Source organism: Cordyceps militaris (assembly GCF_000225605.1).
Source record: "Cordyceps militaris CM01 unplaced genomic scaffold CCM_S00009, whole genome shotgun sequence".
Taxonomy (NCBI): Eukaryota; Fungi; Ascomycota; class Sordariomycetes; order Hypocreales; family Cordycipitaceae; genus Cordyceps; species Cordyceps militaris.
This window is the reverse complement of record NW_006271977.1, coordinates 561,194-579,977: the sequence shown is the minus strand read 5'-3', so window position 1 is coordinate 579,977 and position 18,784 is coordinate 561,194. Positions and strand designations below refer to the sequence as shown.

General features: G+C 55.6%; 8 protein-coding genes across 8 annotated transcripts; 5 read left to right on the top strand and 3 right to left on the bottom strand.

Moving 5' to 3' along the window:
* Positions 1-1,157: 1,157 nt before the first annotated feature.
* Positions 1,158-2,427, bottom strand: CCM_09496 (uncharacterized protein; the record flags this gene model as incomplete). The annotated part of the gene is made up of 3 exons (XM_006674629.1): positions 1,158-1,239; positions 1,330-2,261; positions 2,326-2,427. The coding sequence occupies 3 exons, from the start codon at positions 2,425-2,427 to the stop codon at positions 1,158-1,160; spliced, it is 1,116 nt and encodes a 371-aa protein (XP_006674692.1).
* A 1,222-nt stretch (positions 2,428-3,649) lies between these two features.
* Positions 3,650-5,779, top strand: CCM_09495 (fungal specific transcription factor, putative; the record flags this gene model as incomplete). The annotated part of the gene is made up of 2 exons (XM_006674628.1): positions 3,650-5,226; positions 5,281-5,779. The coding sequence occupies 2 exons, from the start codon at positions 3,650-3,652 to the stop codon at positions 5,777-5,779; spliced, it is 2,076 nt and encodes a 691-aa protein (XP_006674691.1).
* A 1,608-nt stretch (positions 5,780-7,387) lies between these two features.
* On the top strand, positions 7,388-8,305 carry CCM_09494 (epoxide hydrolase, putative; the record flags this gene model as incomplete). Its single annotated transcript, XM_006674627.1, has 1 exon — positions 7,388-8,305. The coding sequence occupies one exon, from the start codon at positions 7,388-7,390 to the stop codon at positions 8,303-8,305; it is 918 nt and encodes a 305-aa protein (XP_006674690.1).
* Positions 8,306-8,557: 252 nt separating this feature from the next.
* CCM_09493 (tartrate dehydrogenase) lies at positions 8,558-9,676 on the top strand (the record flags this gene model as incomplete). Its single annotated transcript, XM_006674626.1, has 1 exon — positions 8,558-9,676. The coding sequence occupies one exon, from the start codon at positions 8,558-8,560 to the stop codon at positions 9,674-9,676; it is 1,119 nt and encodes a 372-aa protein (XP_006674689.1).
* Positions 9,677-10,443: 767 nt separating this feature from the next.
* On the top strand, positions 10,444-12,968 carry CCM_09492 (epoxide hydrolase, putative; the record flags this gene model as incomplete). The annotated part of the gene is made up of 3 exons (XM_006674625.1): positions 10,444-11,299; positions 11,513-11,619; positions 11,814-12,968. The coding sequence occupies 3 exons, from the start codon at positions 10,444-10,446 to the stop codon at positions 12,966-12,968; spliced, it is 2,118 nt and encodes a 705-aa protein (XP_006674688.1).
* A 312-nt stretch (positions 12,969-13,280) lies between these two features.
* On the bottom strand, positions 13,281-14,993 carry CCM_09491 (uncharacterized protein; the record flags this gene model as incomplete). Its single annotated transcript, XM_006674624.1, has 2 exons — positions 13,281-13,301; positions 13,374-14,993. 2 exons carry the CDS (start codon positions 14,991-14,993, stop codon positions 13,281-13,283), a joined length of 1,641 nt encoding a protein of 546 aa, XP_006674687.1.
* Positions 14,994-15,952: 959 nt separating this feature from the next.
* Positions 15,953-17,101, top strand: CCM_09490 (uncharacterized protein; the record flags this gene model as incomplete). Its single annotated transcript, XM_006674623.1, has 2 exons — positions 15,953-15,975; positions 16,030-17,101. The coding sequence occupies 2 exons, from the start codon at positions 15,953-15,955 to the stop codon at positions 17,099-17,101; spliced, it is 1,095 nt and encodes a 364-aa protein (XP_006674686.1).
* A 493-nt stretch (positions 17,102-17,594) lies between these two features.
* Positions 17,595-18,528, bottom strand: CCM_09489 (Protein kinase-like domain; the record flags this gene model as incomplete). Its single annotated transcript, XM_006674622.1, has 2 exons — positions 17,595-18,306; positions 18,362-18,528. The coding sequence occupies 2 exons, from the start codon at positions 18,526-18,528 to the stop codon at positions 17,595-17,597; spliced, it is 879 nt and encodes a 292-aa protein (XP_006674685.1).
* Between the last annotated feature and the right edge of the window lie 256 nt (positions 18,529-18,784).

Sequence of the window (18,784 nt, the reverse complement as noted above, 5' to 3'; positions counted from 1 at the left end):
ATTATAGCACATTAACTATAATTACAGCACATTAACTATAATTACAGCATACTACATATCACAGGTAGTCAGTTAGCACAATACCTGTAATTCCAGCAGCATATTGCCTGTAATGACACCACCATTTTACAAACCTCTTTAAAGAGCACCCTTCTCGTCCAACATTGCTAGCAAGAGTTGACAATCCTCTAGCAATTTGCTCAGTCATCATGTAGACAAGATTGCGCCTTGACAGGCAAAGGCGCCACGTATCCCGTGCAGCGCATCTGTCGGTGGCAGGACCGAAAAGCCGGTGTGCTTCAGACAGCGCAACGAGCATAACACTTCATTTTGCTGAAGAAATTCAACGAAACAATTATCAGACAAGTATGTCAGAGCAATGGTCCGCATACCCTACATCTGTGTGTAGATAGATATATAGGTATGTAGTCATCGAAACAAACATGACTTGGTACATCTGCGCAATCACCAGCACAGCACAACAGAAAAGAGGTAAATCAGCGCCATCCATCCTCCTCCTCCCCCTCCTCCTGATCCACGCGTCTCCTAGCTTACCTTACCAATCCATCAGAAATGCTGGGCTCCTCCATCTACACCCCCGCGCTCCTCCTAGGACCCTTCATCGGCGGAACGGCCTTTGCATCCCAAGTCGAGAAGACCGCTCCTGTGTGCTACAGCCAGGCCAGGACGTCCAACTGCGTTGACGCGGCCACAATCACCAAATGCGGCGGCTCGTGGTGCGACGCGACATACAACCTCTCCGACGCAACCTGGCACAATTGTTCCGCGGAAGTAGGCAAGCTGGCGAAAATCGGCCAGTTCCCGAGTAAGGAGATATGTCTCCTGATAACCGACGAGGTTGTAAAGAAATGCAAGGGGGCGCATGGAGGCACATGGACAGATCATGGCTATTCCTTGAATGTGAATTTTTGTTCTTGGTCCTGAATGAGCGACCCACGTCTTGGCTCTGGTTTCCCCTTTTGCTTCACTTTTTGTCTCGTTGTCTTTTTTTTATTAAGTTACTAGATTACGACACGTTATCTTTTTTTATCTTTTCTATACAAAGTTGTAGAGTCCTTTGTAGACTCTGGACCCTAGCTTGGCTTGTCTAGTCACCTTTGCGATTCTTGCGACTCGACGGATCCCCTTTCCTATTCCTAGGCATTCTCACCCGCGGTATTCCAATTGCGTTTGATGTTCCCCTCTGCCAAAGGAGGGGATGAATGCCATTGCTCTATTCTGGTACTGACGTTACTTGGATATACTGAACTGGTATGCTAAATCTGCGTTTACGCAAACTGTACACCGATCAACAACACCCTGACTTACACGCACCCAATGTGTCCTAGCGGCAGATTGTCTGGACCTCGAAGCGGTATGTCCACAGTATCTGGTTTATCAACCAGCTCTGGCTCGCAGAGAATTATCCTGTTGTGTTTTGGGAGCCAATGGATAGATGGGCTGTCTGCCTTTGAATACTCGTCATGCCACTTTTTAATTATGCTCTTGGAGAGGACATCCTCGGCCTTGCCAGTGAAGACCTTGCCGTACTCCGTCTCACGATCCTCCACGAGCACCTCCCAGGTGCCTTCCCCCGTGGGGCTCTTCAGCAGCCCTTCCTCCGCGTCGTACATCCTGCACTTGTATAGCGCGCTGCCGTGTCGCGAAGTGTCAGTGACGGGCACATCAAACTGCAGGTGGTACTTTCCCGGCCATGAATGGCAGCGCAAGAGGAGTTGCACCTTAGAAGGCACGCAAGACTCATTTTCTTTCAAATCGAAGCGGTAGGTTTGTCCGGTCGAGCTCTCGTTCTGCGTATGTCTCTCGTGCGTCAAGTCTAGGGTTACCCCGACTTCGACCTTGCCGTCGACGATGAGCGGAATACCCGCCTGCAAGGTTGTCTTGGCCGACGCGCCGATCTTGACGGTGTTCTTGATGCCGAACATACCACTTTCCGTCAATGTGTAGGATAGGCTGCACACTGGAAAGCCCGGAGAGCAGTATATACCCGGGGCGAGAGCGATCGGATCGGAAACCGTGACGTTACAGTTTTTGATATCGGCTCGAACCATTGTTGCGGATTTCCGTGTTTCAGTGTTCGAAAAGATCATGTCCTTCTCAGCCCACCCATACACTTTACTGGTCCAGCTCTTCTCAATGCGTGATCCTTTGGTGTTCAGGAACGGGCCAAAGCCTGTGGAGACGCTCTCGATGAGTTTTTCCTTTTTAGTTTTCGTCGCATCCGTCGTTGAAGAATGGTCCTATACATTATTAAGAATGGTCCAGAATTGGCAGGCTCGAGTTCAACCATGTTGTACAACATACTTTAGAACCGGCATCGCGTACAGCTGCCTGCGAGACGCCGTCCCCTTGTTGCAGAGCCACGGTTGAATAGAGAAGTGCGAGCCAAGTGTAGAGTTTAATCATGGTGCTTGTGGTGGAAATTTTTCTATTGGCCGTTCAAAATTTCAATGGTTTGGCCGACTGAAGATGCTTCAGCAGCATCTTATATATATATTACCGCAGCGTTCAAGCACAGGCTTCGAGAATGACATATTCGCCGACTTCTGTGGAGTGTTTCATCCTCTCTTCTGGCTGGTCATAAGCATAGAATGTGGTTTTGTTGAGAAATAATCATTCAACTATGAGTAGCCCCAGTTCCACACTGCGCTTGATGGCACTATCTGTATTCTCCTGTGCATAAGCTGAGAAGGGCCGTGTGCGACTGGGCCAACTCAGCTTGGCGCTGCCTGCCAGCGTTGATGCGCCATTGCATCAATTGTCACGGAAAGAACGGGACTCATTTACATATAACGTCTTGAGTCCCCAAGAAGAAATTTAAAAGATGGCCGTAGACAAGCAACGTGCCAAACAGCACTGGCTACAATGAAGAGCCTACTCATGCCCACCTTTGCGATTCTTGTGACGAATATATTCGCCGCAGTCGCCGCAGTCGCCACAGTCACCAGCGAAGAGGAGAACCTCGCCAAACTGAAAAAATTTGATTGCGAGATGCAAGCCGAAATTAACGCAGAATATTGCCAGCGCGAATGCGGCAGCTTTGAGGGTGCAAACCTACAATGCGTGTGTCTCGTCCTGGATAACATATGTATGCGAGGCTGCAAAGTACCAGGCTCGAAGGATCCAAACTGCACGGTAAGCTACGCCTCGTTTACAGGTAGTGGCATGGATAATGGGCACTGACTATATTTCCAGAAATGCAGAGAAGCATCAAAGAACTGCAAATCACCCAGCAGTTGTAAGGACATGAGGATAAAGGACCTGGCAAAATGCGTCAGCACGGTACCATAGAAACAAAGCTGATGGGCAATGGGGTAATTCATGGTGAAGGTGGTATTTAAGAATTCGTTGGGTGTAGGGGGTGTAGGGTAGTTGGGAGGTAGGTTAGTAGGCGGGGTACGTACCCATCCTACACACACATTACACAATACATCGTCCGTACTTTAATCATTTAACTAGCATGTTCAGGCGCGGATCTGTTATCTGTTGCGCCATCGGCACAAAGTTTAACCGCCGTTGACGGAATCATGCCATCGCAGCGACCCACCAACCTGGCCTTGTGCATACTCTTGATGAGTGCACCCAGACAAACGAAATATCCAGCCCTCATCGTTCATCGGGCCAATCCATGTCTGCCCAACCTCGGCCGCCGCCCACCACGGCCCTATTCCCTCCCATCGAGGTGGGCTCGTTTGTCTCGCGCCGCCGCGACAAGTCCGAGTTCATCGGCAGCGCGAGCGGCGTCTTCTTCCTCAACACGGTGTTTCGGGCGTTTGCCGCCTCGTCCACGCGGGATCCGGGCTCGTTCCACAGCCTGCACGCGCCGCACGACGAGCAGCCGGCGGCGGCCGACGGCGATGTGCTCCTCCAGTTGATCAGCTCGCCCACCAGCATCCCATCGGACGCCTCGCTCGGTCCGTCGTATGAGGTGCAGATCCCGGGACTCGGCGCGCCGCCGACGCCGGCCGTGGCCAAGAAGCTGCTCATGATGTATTTTCGCAAGTGGCATCCCATCTTTCCCTTTTTGCATGGTCCGACGTTCTTTGAGCAGGTCAATCGATTCTACTCTGCCCAACCACCCGGCAACCCGAGTCGAGGCTCTGAAACGTTGAGAGAGAAGCTCTGCCGCGCCGTCTGCTTCCAATGCGTGTGGAACATTGCAGCCACCGATGATGACGAGCAGCTTTTGGAGCCTCGCTGCTGCATCACCTCGCCTGCTGTCCTGACCAGCCTGCTCGGCATCATCGCCGGCGAGCAGGACATGTACACGCTTCAGGTCCTCCTGGCGATGGAGCTGTACCTCGTCGTCCGCATGTCGTCGCGGGCTGCGTCCACGGTCCACGGCGCGCTGACCCGGATCCTCTACCAAGCCGGCCTGCACCGATGTCCGTTCCGGTACTTGCAGCTGCCCAAGGACGTGCTTGTAATTCGGCAGAGAATATGGTGGTGCTCGTATGTACTGGATCGCCATCTCAGCCTCTCGCTAGGGCACCCCGTGGCTGTGAGCGACGAAGAGGTCGATGTCTGCATACCGGGCATGCCAGAACTTCATAATCCAGTCGGGCATGACCGCCAGGCTTCGACCACTACTGATGGCGACGAGGTTCGTGCGCATCTTCCCAGCAACCATGCATCATTCCTGCGCGAAAGCGGCACCGCAAGCGCAACCCCTACACCCAATTCCCAAAACTTTGGTGCGCACAGCCCGTCGCATCTTCACAAAACCCGTCCTGAAGAAGCCCCTACCCTTGTTCTCGGATATGTAGTCACGTACTCGCAGTTGCTGGGCGCAGCTCTCCGGCTGTTTCATTCATCAATACATAGCAGATCAATCATGTTGGACAAGGTTCTCGACATGACGGCACGAATCCACGCATGGTGGAACAGCTTGCCGTCTTCCTTGCAAGATGAGGATACGACTGGGTCACAGTCACCCTACGGTGCCTTCTTTGCCGTCCTGTACCACCACCTTGTCCTCTTCGTGAACCGGCCCTTCCTCTCACTACCCACAGACCGAGAAGATTTCCGGTCTTCCTTGCAGGTAGCATTGAATGCAAGCCGCTCCATTATTCGACAGCTCCGCACAAGTTCAAAAGGCTCGCTAGTCTTGGCTTGGCCGGGCGCTCTCTCTGCCATTTGGATGGCTGGTCTTGTAGTGGCTTATGCAAGTCTGCTCAAGATATATCCACTTCCAAAGGGCATCTTGTGAGTACGATTAAAATTCAAAAATCTAGCAACATTCTAACGTGTTGCCTTCAGGGACATTCAGCACAGCATATCTGTCCTTGACAGTATGGGTAGTACATGGCCTAGTGCAAGTCACTGCCGCGACACTCTAAAGTTGATGCTCGACCAACTGTCTTCCGAGCCTTGCCACTTGCCAAAGCGTGCACACCAAACACCACAGAATATAATCGGCGAAGATTCTCCCAACGATGGTGCAAATTCCGAGGCCCCTTTCGATACATCAGAAGCCCCAAGCAAACGCCGAAAGCAAGACAGCCACGACGCAACGCACACGCCCCTCTATCCAAGCGCAGAACCTGCCTTGCACCCTACACTGGAGTCATCCTACATGTGGCAGCCAGTGCTGGAGTATACCGGGCCTGATTTCGGGTTTGACGCGAACCCGTTTTGTCGCCAGGATGCGTGGCAAGAGTTTCTGGTACAGGGGCTCAACCCCGGGTTGTCGGGGCTTCTGTACGACAATACCGGCTGGGACTCGTACGTCAAGACCTTTGGAGATCGTTTGGGCTAGAAGACTTTGCCTCGTATGATACTCGTCACTGTGCGACTTGCGGAATGTAGTAGTCCCGGGGCCAGGCTTTTGTAGTAGACACTCGGGAGCATCAAGGGACCTGATACTCCCTTTATCCATGACTACCAAAGATACTGCTCTTTGAACTCCTCTGGCATGTCGAATGTATTCTCCTGCGAGTCCGACTCTGGCGATGCGTCTGGTACGAAGCTAGGCGGAGCAGTGACGCTGGCGGAGCTTGGGGCGGATTTCGCAGCGCGTTCTGGAAAGGAGGCACCAGAGGCCACTGCCGTGTCACTCGTAGATAAATGCTGTGCGAAGCGGGCGGCTGTTCGCCTCGTCGTGGGTGCCGCACCGCCCGCGCGCAGCTCCTGAAAGACGGGCTGCGCACCGGCCCAGCTCAGGATATCCTCTGGCGTGGACAGCGGAAAGCGCTCCCAGTAGGCAGCCATGCCGGCCTTGTCGGCTCTCACGTCCGAAAGGGCATCAGCGCGGCCGGCCTGAGCATCGCCGCCCGGCAAGGCCGCTGCCAGGGTCGCGCCGTCCACCGCGGCGACGACGTGCAGAAGAGCGCGCTCCGTCTCTCGCAGCCTGTGCTCCAGGGCTTCCGTGTAGCCCTTGGCCGGCCCGCTGCTTCCCGCTCAGCATGTTTCATGGTGCATTGCGCTGCGCTGGGTTTCTTACCGTTTCCGTACCCCAGGCCATTGGCAGGGCTTGTTTAGATCGCGGCAGCGGGAGCAGATTGGCCTAGTGGTTGTCAGACCAGGCCGCCAAACTCGAAGCTATCAGAAATCTTTACCTCTTTTCGTCGCACTGCAAAGATTACACGTCAGTACGCCACGTTGTATCAGCTCACTTGGCTTGGTTCGGGCTACCTTTTGCTTCCGCGAGCGACAGCCGTTGCACGCAGCTCGGCCGCGGACGTTCGGTGGCATGTCGGTGATGCCTAAGCGAGCATCATCAGCTCCCACTATGACGGCCAGCAAGGTGCACAGATGGGGCTGGGCAACATTGCCTGCCGTGCTCCTCGAGAAGTGTGAGGCCGGGGGTGAGGTTCGACGAGTGGTGGTCACCGGTAGGCAATTGCTGATGTATGTTTTCCAAGTGCTGGAGGCCCTAAATGCCAAGGTCTCCACTTCTTTGGAGCTGTTAACTTCATATTTCTCGACGTCAAGAAGTACTTAGTTCGAATCTACTTACACAGCCCCTTTTTTTCAAGTTGCCTTGTACCATGAGAAATGAATCAACTCCCAAGCTAGACTGCAAGAGTATTATCTTCTCTGGGAAAGGAACTTTCCACGAAAAGGAAACACCGCAAGTGGTGCATTAGGCTACTCTTTTAAGCGATATTCGGCTACTTAGCGTATGCCATCCGCTGTAGATTCGGCCTGCCACCTCTTCGCTAAAACTTTAAGCCGCCGGCTTATACACCAGCTCGGTTTGTTCGCACGGACGATCAAATAATCAACTAATTCTTTCTCTATTCGGGTCTAGACCTCTAATCCAATAACCCCACTTGATCATTAACTTGCAGCCGTGGGGTAACGACATAAAGAGCCAACTCATGTCTTACATCCTTCTGCTGCAACCCCACGACGCACTTCCGCCATGTTCCCCGGATTCACGCCCTTCACGGTGCAGACGGAGACGCAGCCCGAGGCCGTGTCCATCTTTGGTCTGCAGAGCGCGCCGTCTCCCACGCCACTGCCGCCGCTGCTGCTTCTGCACGGCTTCCCGCAGAACCACCGGATCTGGTCCCGGGTAGCGCCGCTGCTCGCCGGGCGCTTCCACCTCGTGCTCATCGACCTGCGTGGCTACGGCGGTTCCTCGAAGCCGGCCTCGGTGGCCGCGTACGCCAAGAGCGCCATGGCGCGCGACTGCATCGCCGTCATGGACGCCCTCGGCCACGCCGGCCGCCGCTTCTTCGTCTGCGCCCACGACCGCGGCGCCCGCGTTGCCCACAAGCTCTGCGTCGACCACCCCGCGCGCATCGCCAGCACTATCCTGCTCGACATCTGTCCCACGCTGGCCATGTACGGCCAGACCAACCTCCAGTTCGCCACGGCGTACTTTCACTGGTTCTTCCTAATCCAGGACGCGCCGTTTCCGGAGACGCTCATCGCCGCCCGCCCGCGCGAGTTTGCGCGCCTGTTTATGGGCGCGCGCCAGGCAGAGGGCGTGACCATCTTTGACGAGCCCGCGTTTGAATCGTATGTCGCGGCGCTCGGCGACGAGGCTGCCGTGCATGGCATGTGTCAGGATTACAGGGCCAGCGCGTCGCTGGACCTGGACGAGGCGCGCGAGGACCTTGCCCAGGGTAGGCTGATTAAGTGCCCGTTGCGGGTTTTTTGGAGCGAGCGCGGCGTGATTGAGAAGTGTTTTGACGCGATCAAGGAATGGAAAGCAGTTGCGGAAAAGGACGTACTTGTCGAGGGGCACAGCGTTGACTCGGGGCACTACATCCCGGAGCAGCTTCCGGAAGTCGTAGCTTCTAAAGTTATCGCATTTTTCTCTGAAAGCAATTAGACGATAGATGAAACTCATACCACTACCTTACTAGACTTGCCAGCTACCTCATTCTACAGTTCAATGTGCTGTCTTTACCAATTGACTACCGTCCGGATCATGCAGCTCATCGGCTCATCATTCTGCCGCACCCCCACCCGGCTCCCCTCGTGCATATAAGTCGCAGTTCTGCCACAAGCCAGTGGCTTTCGACCGACCTATCATCCTTCCCACAAGCAAACACCCTCACACATCCCTACCATTCCTACCATCATGGCTGCCAAACCCCTCAAGATTGCCGTCATCCCGGGCGACGGCATTGGCACCGAGGTCATGCCGCAAGGCGTGCGGTGCCTCGAAGCCATCGGCCGGCTCTTCGGCATCCCTCTCGAATTTGAGTCGTTTGACTTTTCCAGCTGCCAGTACTACCAGAAGCACGGGGCGATGCTCCCCGCGGACTGGAAGGAGACGCTCATGCGGTTCGACGCCATCTACTTTGGCGCCGTGGGCCTGCCCGACGTGGTGCCCGACGACGTCTCGCTGTGGGGCAGCCTGCTCAAGTTCCGGCGCGAGTTCGACCAGTACATCAACCTGCGGCCGTGCCGGCTGATGCCGGGGATCCGGTGCCCGCTGGCCGGGCGGGCGCCGGGCGACATTGACTTCTGGGTGGTGCGGGAGAACACCGAGGGCGAGTACAGCAGCATCGGGGGCACCATGTTTGCGGGCACGGAGCGCGAGATTGTCATCCAGGAGACGGTCATGACGCGCGTCGGCGTGGACCGCGTGCTCAAGTACGCGTTTGAGCTCGCGCAGAGCCGCCCGCGCAAGAAGCTCACCAGCGCCACCAAGAGCAACGGCATCAACACCACCATGCCGTACTGGGACGCGCGCGTCCGCGAAATGGCCGCCCGCTTCCCCGCCGTCGCCGTCGACAAGTACCACATCGACATCCTCACGGCGCACTTTGTCCTGCGCCCGCACATGTTCGACGTCATTGTCGCCAGCAACCTGTTTGGCGACATCCTGTCCGACCTCGGCCCGGCCTGCACCGGCACCATCGGCATCGCCCCGTCGGCCAACATCAACCCCACAGGCCGCTTCCCCAGCCTGTTTGAGCCCGTGCACGGCAGCGCCCCGGATATTGCCGGAAAGGGCATCGCAAACCCGGTCGGCATGATCTGGGCCGGCCAGATGATGCTCCAGCACTTTGGCCATGTGGACGCGGCGGCGGCGCTCCTCCGCGCGATTGAGAATGTTCTGGCGCGCTCGGATCCGACAATCATGACGCCGGACATGGGTGGACAGGGCACGACGATCAGTTTTGGCGACGAGGTGGAGCGGGAGATCTTGAAATTGGGCGGACCAAAAGCACCAGGCACGAGTGACGTCTAGCAGAAACGCGAGGCTACAGTATTGATGAGAGAGCGCTGCATAATGCTCTGTATGGACAGAAATAAAAAAGATTGATCGAAAATTTACCCTATCCAGGGTGATACATAATTTAGTGATTGGCTGCCAGCCGTGGAGCTTCCTGAAGCGGTGCTGACATTCGAGGTTGAGTGAATTCCCTACATCTGTGCATGAACTATTGGCAGAAGAAAAGCGTACTACAGCTTGGAACTGATGATTCGCAGGGAGGACGATTTGATGCGCTGTTATTCACCGTAGGACGTCACAGGACTGGACTTGTACCTCGAGAACCGCCACGGGCACCGACTTACACGGCCTGCGGGGTGGGAATAGCCAAGCCACTGCCTCAACAATCACTAAACAGTAAACATGGGCAAAAGGTACTCGATCAGTAGAGACCGTATGGGCTGGCTTTAGTAATCAGACACAGCCCAAACTTGATGGGCCCCTCAGATGCAGTCATGGGATCGACCATGGTAGAGCTGCACTCGGCCGGGCCGTGCTTGGAGGGGTCGCACACAAACAGGTAGGGCGACAACAATGTGACAGTTGACAGTCTTGATGGCGCTTTTGACAGCGCAAACCTGCGCCACGGGAGGCCGGTCATGACGGCCGCTGACGTGGCGAGGTGCAGTTGACCAACAGTTTTCCAGCGCTGTCCCACGGCTACTTAGTTGGCACCACCTTCCCACCTTTGAACACGACGTAATCGCATATACCCATACGCTGCTTCATCCCGCTACATCATCATGTTTGCCGGCTTCGAATCCTTCAGCATCACCACCGAGACCGTCCCCGCCGTCACCATCTTCGGGCGTCTCCGTCGAAATGCCACCTCTCGCCTGCCGCCGATCCTCTTCCTGCACGGCTTCCCGCAGAGCCACCACATCTGGGAGCAAGTCTCCTCGCAGCTCGTGCAGACCTACACGGTCGTGCTCATGGACCTGCGCGGCTACGGGGCCTCGTCCAAGCCGGGCAAGGTGCAGCACTACGCCAAGAGCGCCATGGCGCGCGACTGCATCCGCGTCATGGACGCGCTGGGCCTCGGCGGCGGCTTCTTCGTGTGCGGGCACGACCGCGGCGCGCGGGTCGCGCACAAGCTGTGCGTCGACTTTGCCGGGCGCGTGCGCCGCGCGCTGCTGCTCGACGTGTGCCCGACGCTGGCCATGTACGCGTCCACCGACCACCGGCTCGCCGCCGCCTACTTCCACTGGTTCTTCCTCATCCAGCCCGAGCCGCTGCCCGAGGCCATGATAAGCGGCTGCGCCCGCCGCTTCGGCGAGTTCTGCCTCGGCATCGAGCGCGAGCAGGACCGCGCCGCGTTCGGCGCCGGCTGCCTCGAGTACTACCTCGCCATGCTGGAGAGCCCCGAGACCGTCCACGCCATGTGCCAGGACTATCGCGCCAGCGCCACGCTGGATCTGGACGAGGCGCGCGAGGATCTTGCGAGGGGAAGGCTGGTTTGCTGTCCGCTGCGCGTGCTCTGGGCCGGACAGGGCGTCATCGAGACGTGCTTCGATCCGCTGAGGGAGTGGCGCGCGGTGACGGCGGACGGTACGGCGGTGGATGGGCAGAGGCTCGATGCGGACCATTTTATCCCGGAGAGTGCGCCGGATGCGGTCGTGTCAAACATATTGGACTTCTTCACCTAGATAGGCAGTGCGAATACAGAGTGCCCTCGGCCCAGTGTTCTGCAGCCGTCTTCAGCCCACAGCGCAAACCAAGGCTCGTTCTGACCATATATTTCAGACCTGAGCTGTGTATCTCGCGTAGTCTAGCAGCAGCTCATGCAGCCTGTAGCCCACAACCCTCACCCAGGCTGTCATGCCACACTTGTTGTCGTCACGCACCTGGCATCGTGGTCATGCAGCGAGGTCATGCAGCGCCACAATGGCCACACTTCGGCGGCGCCCGCGGGGAAAGTGGTAAACACCATCCCACTACTACGTCGGTTGTTTATCTAAGCGATGGGCTCAGCTGGCGCTGACAGCCTTGTAGCCAGCCTCCAACTCGGACCAAAACGCCACTCAAATACGCAGATTGTTTGCTCCCCGAGCTGATGCCGGGTACAAGAAACGCAGTCCAATATATATAGCTCTCCAATGACCATATTCCGCAGCTATGCATTAATCGCAAGTCACTGGAACTGCACATTGCCGGCAGCAGCCCTCTACGAATCGCCATCATGCAAGGCGAAACAAAAATCATCACATGCGCGGGAACGCCGTACGAGATTGGCCTTGCCCATGGCTCTGGCGCCGCAGCCGAGATCCACGGCAACATCGCCATCTATGCCGACTTCTTCCAAGACCGGGCCAAGATCAGCTGGGCGCAAGCCCGGGAGCGCGCATCGGCGTACCTGCCCCTCCTGTCCGCCAAGTACCCCGAGATACTCGACGAAATGAGGGGCATCGCGGACGGCGCCGGCCAGGGCCTCACGATGCCCGACATCCTCACGCTCAACACGCGGAGCGAGCTCGGGCTCACCAACGTCGCGGACGGATGCACCTGTCTGAGCCAGCAGGGCCCGGACGGGCGCATCTTCCTCGCGCAAAACTGGGACTGGCTGCCGGTGCACCTCGTGGTGCTGCACATCGTCCCCGCGACGTCGCCGCTGCAGCTCCAGTTCATGTCCGAGGCCGGGCTCGTGGGCAAGATCGGGCTCAACTCGGCCGGCGTGGGCACGCTGCTCAACGGGATCCTGGCCGGCGCGCTGAGTACGGCCCGGCTGCCGATCCACGTGCTGCTGCGCCGCGTGCTGCAGTTCGCCGCCTCGTTTGCCGAGGCGCTCGCCGTCATGGACGCGTACGGGCTGGCGAGCACGTGCAACATTGTCGTGGCCGACGCCCAGGGCCGCGCCGCGAGCGTCGAGTGCTCGCCGCGCGGCAACGCCGTCATCCCCCTGCAGGGCGAGCCGTTTCCGTCGGTCGGGCACACGAACCACTTGTACGCCATCAATAGCCGCTTTGGTGTTGTCGATTACCCGGAGCACAATTCCTTCACTAGACTGGCCAGGCTGCGCGAGCTGACGATGCTGGATCGCGAGAATGGCGTGCCGCCGAGCTTTGACAGCATACGAATGAGGCTGTGCGACCGGCAGGGCGCGCCGTACTCCATCTGCCTGGATGGGCCGTCCCACCAGGACGTCGGTTTGGACAGGGTGACGACGGTCAGCACCATCATCATGGAGTTGAGCCGTGGAGTCGTGCAGTTGACGGTCGGAAGGCCATGCGATAGTCCCCCGGTCATCGAGTGGGAAATGAGTGTCGAATAGAACAGATGAAGCGGAACCACTGGCTTGGAGATTTCTATAATCAAGCTTCTATGCTAACCTTTATCCTGTTGATAACGCGGAATTCTATCGTCTTTTCTCACGTATTGTACAGGCCGGCCAAGTAATTGTCCCGTACAGAACGTCAAATGCAGAGACCGCAAGTGCTGACTTTCGCATCTGATCACTATCAATCACTGTCTCATAGTTGTTAGACTCCCCTAAGAAGGACATTTGGCAAGCCATACTAGAGATTTTACAGGATGTAAGCAGCAAAATGTGTATTTTCTAGTATTCGGATGTATTATACCTAAACTATAGACGATAACCAGAGCCCTATGCGTTTTGGTACTGTTTTACCTTATGCACTGCACTGCCTTAATCATCACCTCTCCATTTTAAACATGCTGACACGCCAATGTCGCCAAGGTACTCTTTGTACACAGCGAAGTGGCGCTCGTCGGCTTCCTCTGAACCGCGAGCCTCCCTGACGATGCATACCTCGATTCTGTGGAGGTTCGGCAGGCGCTGACGCCTCAACTTCTCGAAGTCGTCAAAGAATTGGCAGACCGAGGCCGGGTCGATGCGCGTGATGGGCATGCGGAGGGTGAGTGTCTCGAGCGACTCAGGCAGCACGTCGACCAGGCACCAGGTTTTCGTATTGTGGGTGACTTGCCTGGCGTCCTCGAAATCTTTCTTGTTTCTTTTCAGCCCATACCTCTCCTCCGTCCTTGCATGCCATGGCGCATCCTCCACAGAGACGTTGAGTTCATAAAGGTTGTCGATAAATTCGGTGCTTAGCTCCAAGTGCTTCAAGTGCGAAAACTCCCAAAGTGGGCAGTCCAGAACCTCAAACCCTAAGCCGTCGCCGATCCCGGTAAGTACCAGCTTCTCTAGAGTTTTAGAGAACCCCATGATCAAAGTTCGAAGGACTACATCAGCCCGCATACGATCGTCGGGCTCAGTTCGGGGTACGCGCTCGATCTCCCTGTCATACCGGACTACGGCATTGAAGAGGGCCGATGTGTGAGCCACGGCCAAGTTTTGCAACTTCAAAACCTTTAGATTGCGGCCGAGGGGAAGGGAAACTGTATTCTGGGCCAGATCAAGCGACGGGCAGACTCCGTAGCTGAGGTTGAGCTCCTGCAGGGAGTCGAGAGCCAAGAAGGGAAAGACACATTCAATGTTCGCCTCAGGTGCGTAACGAGAACTCTCCGGAGAACGATGTCTTTCGACAATACGCAATTTTTGCAGAGGCTGATTCTTTAAGCTCTCATCGTTGGCGTTCTTGACCATAAGGGGTAGCAGGTCAGCGATGGGGTCCCCTTCCCTCGTGGGAAAGGAATCAGAAGAGTACCAGTCCTCGGGCAGGATGAGTGTCTCAACATTAATGAGAAGAGAGGCGAGAAATAAAATTGAATGGGTTTTCCGGGCAGGTTCGAAAACGTGCCGCTTCGCGCCTCGCACAATTCGGTACAGCCAGTTCGCCTGAAGATTTTTGTCGCCAGGGTTGAGCAGGGAGAGATGCGCCGACCTACGCACCAAGGGTCCAAGCACGTCGGTTCTTCGTTGGATATACTCCGTTGTTGGCTCAGGGAAGTCGCTGTCCCTGTCGCTGTCGCTGTCGCTGTCGCTGTCGCTGTCTCTGTCTCTGTCGCTGCCTCTGTCGCTGCCTCTGTCCCTGTCGCTGTCCCTGTCGCTGTCGCTGTCGCTGTCGCGCAGGTCTAGGTGAACAATGTAGGATGCAATCGGGGGCACCAGTACAATCCTTGCCAGCAAATCGACAGCCGTCGCCATCTGGTTGGTTTCGGAAGAGAATGTTCGGTATCTGTTGCGAAGTTGATGGTGTTCTTCCAGGGCTGGGCTGGCCGCCTCACGAAGTCGACTGCATGTAAGGGCAAAATTCTCAATGTCTGGCAGCGTTTGATTAGCAATCTTCACCAACAGCTCCATGGGGAGATGCAATAGGCGCTGGGGGCCGGTCGGGCCATCGTCAACAGCTTTCGGAGATGGTTGTGCGTTGTCCATGGTGAAGCGAGGAGAACCGGCCACGGAGTCGCAGACTGGGGAGGTATGTTGGATAGCCAAACATCAAAGGCCAATATTCGCATTCTGCTTTGGGGACCAGGTCAACTTATACTCGTAGTTGGAGCGTTTCGTTTGTCACAGTTGGTTGTCGCCTTGTCCTACTAGGCAGACAGGCAACAATGCGACTGACAAGCCCTGTGTATCTTCTATGGAACAACAGCAGTCACAGTCAAGTGTGCGACTCTATCTCACGCAACAGTTTCATTGTACTCGGCCTCAACCTATGATAGGCAGACAGGCAACAAAGAGACTGGCAAGCCATGTGTACCTTCTATGGAACAACAGCAGTCACAGTCAAGTGTGCGACTCTATCTCACGCAACAGTTTCATTGTACTCCGCCTCAACCTATGAGCTGTATACTTCTGCCTAGAGTAGGCAGAAGCGCCCACGATGACATCTCATTGTTCCGCCTCTTCTGATTCGCCATGCTGCATTTGACAGCATCTTTGTAAATTCGGGAGGTATTTTTGTAGCTATCCCTTGATCAATTGTACAATGCAAAGGGAATAAAGCTCCACAAATTATTCCCTCTGCTTGGTTGGTGCCTGAACAGCGCATCTCCTCGTTTTTGAGGCTACACGAAAGCGACACAAGTATACAACTATTAGGCCTACCATCTGACACAGTCGACAGCTACTCCGTTATCGCACATCCTGTTCAGGCACCTACAGCCTAAATGCGGTTGTGATGTGGCAGTCTCTGCAGGCAGGGCCAAGACAACCCTGCCGCTGCCGTCGTGCCCAACCGCCCCAGCCAGCAAACTCCTGGCCATTATCTACCTCCCTTCGTCCTAGAGTTGGAACACGGATAAAGGAAGCCTTCTGCAAACTCCTGGCCATTTTCTTCCCCCCTTCATCCTAGACCTGGAGTACCGGTGAGGGAAGCCATCTGCATCACCATGGCGGGACTTGGGTATGACAGGTGAGCGGAAAACGGCGCTGGTTCAAAAGGCACGGCTAATTTTTGAGCTCATAGTTTCCTCTCGTCGAAGCCTTACACGTTTCTCGTCGGACCAGAGAAACGCGAGTTCTACATCCACGCGTCGCTAGCGGCGAGCAAGTCTTCGGTGCTCGGCGCGGTGGTCAACGGGTCAAAGGACGAAGCAACAGACGGCTATACAGTGTGGGAAGAAGTGGACGAGGATACATTTGTCCGCTTCGGCCAATACGTATACACGGGCGACTATGAAGGCAGCCCTCCGCGGGAACCACCTCCGGCCGAGGAAGCCACGGCAGATTCGGGGACAGGAGAAGTTCTTGAGCCAGTTACACCGGCGGAGCCTGATGCTGACGAGGCTGTGGCCGACGAGCGTGCTTCTGATGAGGCCGTTGCCTATGAACCTGTTCCTAGTCGATCGTGGGGAGTGTACTCGACTTCAAGATCAATGAAGACCCAGTGTGGTGCCTGTGGGTATACCGAAACAGAAGAAAAGCCGACAGACGACGATGATTGGCCGTTTGGTGCCACTGAGAAAGCAGTCAAAGAAGATTCTTGGGGGCGATCTAGCAAGAAGGATAAGAAAAAGAAGCGGCTCATGACGGAAGAGTACTCTGTAGAGCCAGCGGCTGTTCCGGATGCCGAGGCAGAGATGACACCACTCACAAGAAATGACGCCTGGAATGCCTTCAAAGTCGAGCTGCTCCAGGACTGTGGTATTTCCGACGACTCTGGTTCCGTCAAGCCTAGCCGCCCCCGCAAGATGGTACGCAGCTTTCTCCAGTACAAGCAAGTTTTCCTGTCGCACGCACGGGTGCATGTCATGGCTGTCCATTACGAGATCCAGCCGCTCGCAGAGCTGGCGCTCCGCAAGCTCCACAAGATCTTGTGCAAGTTCATCCTCCACGGCGAGCGAATCTCCGACGTGGTCGCTCTGCTGCGGTACACCTACGAGGAGGGCGAGCGACCGCAGCTCCGGAAGATGGTGAGCATCTTTGCCGCCTGCCATTTTAAGCAGCTGTGGGCGGATTCGGAATTTCGCGAGCTCTTCTCTGCGGACGGAGCCCTGTCTGTGGCCATCATGGAGAACCTCATCAAGAGACTGGACTGAAGGAACTGGACTGATGAGACTGGACTGAAGGGACTGGACTGACAAGGAACGCTGAGTGTGGTGGGTTAATTGGGCCGCTGGCACGATGTGCCCTGATGTCGTCGACTTGTTGTCTCGCGACGCGCTTCAGCTCTATTTGCAACGTTCGCAGCATGGTGTCGAGACAAGATCAATAGTCAAGTTCCAGTATATTTTGTGAAGGATAGCACATATTTGCGACTTCCGGTACTGATTCTGGTCTTTTGCGAGTCATAAAGGCCACCCGTGTGAAAGAGACCTGTAAGTGGCGAAGCCATAGCGGCTACGCAGCTCCCATCCACCGCGCAGGACCTAACAAATCGCCGTCGGTGGGCGGGCAGAGCCAGTTTGCTACCCCTCACATAGCGTTCCAGACGCGTTGTAACCAGAGACAGTACTTGCAGTCGAATTGACCCCGTAAATCTGTATGTATTCGCCACAAGGAGGCCACTCAATGAACTACATAGGCAGATGCTCACCGAAACTGTCGGCGGACAAGCATATACATCGAGGATACCAGGGCAGTAATGAGTATTCCGCCCAGAAAAAGTTTGGAGACGTGTCCGTTTTCCTGTGCGCTTTCAACAGTAACAGGGATACGTAGTTCTCTGTCCAAAGCGCGCAGAACCTCGTCTGCCGTCGAGTACTGCTTTGTCCAACATGCCAGGATCACTCTGCCTCCTAATATTCTCGTCACATCAGGATATCTTCCGTCATTGAAAGCCCTGGCAATTTCCTCTTCGTAGGCAATTTTCTCATCGATTGTTTCGGGGGCACCTGAGGTTGATCGGTAAGGCCAATGCCCTGTCATGATGGTGTAGTAGAGAGAACCGAGTCCAAATATATCCAGAGCGGGCGTCGAGTTTGATCCAAAGGAAGGGTGGTAGAATGGGCCATCAGGGAGGCAGCCTCCATCTAGACCTAGTTCATCACATGTAGATCCGCCAAAGTCGCAAAGCAGTAGATCCCGAGATCCTGCTGTGGTTTCGTGTACAAGCACGTTCCTAGGACGAAGATCGGAGTGGACCACACCGCGACTATGTATATAGCAGATTGCTTCGGCTAATTGTCGACACCATATTATCCGTTGGCGTAGGTCAATCGAGGGAGCACTGTCGATATAGGCCTGAAGATTGCTGTGGCTCGCTTGCCCGAGCAGTAGGCCGCGGCCTTGTTGACCAAGATATCTAACAAATCGACGTCACAAGTGAGCACCAACGGCCACATATATAATGCACTTACTTTACAATTCGTGGATGTTGTCCGAGCTTTTGGAGAATGAGTGGTTCCACGGAAAAGCAGAGATCGACCTTTTCGGCAAGTCCTGGGGTCTGGAAGGTAATTGGCTGTTTGAGGACAACTCCAGGCCCGACTGGTTCAATGGTACTCGTGGAACCGATATTTTCCATGGTGCAGTGACAGCCATTGCAGGAATTGCGCGAGTTGGCGGTGGCCACGAGGTGGAAGGGGGAAAGAGTCTCTACTTACGTAATGAGTGTTGGTTCATGTGCCTGCCTTATTAGGTACCTACTTAGGTAAACCCTGATCCCCTGAACGGCTAAAGTTGGGGCAGAGATCGGGGCTAGGTCAGCTGTTAGTACTAGTGAGGTACCTAGGTAACTACTAATGTACCAGTTGATTGGGCCCTGAGGCAGCCTTTCAAGG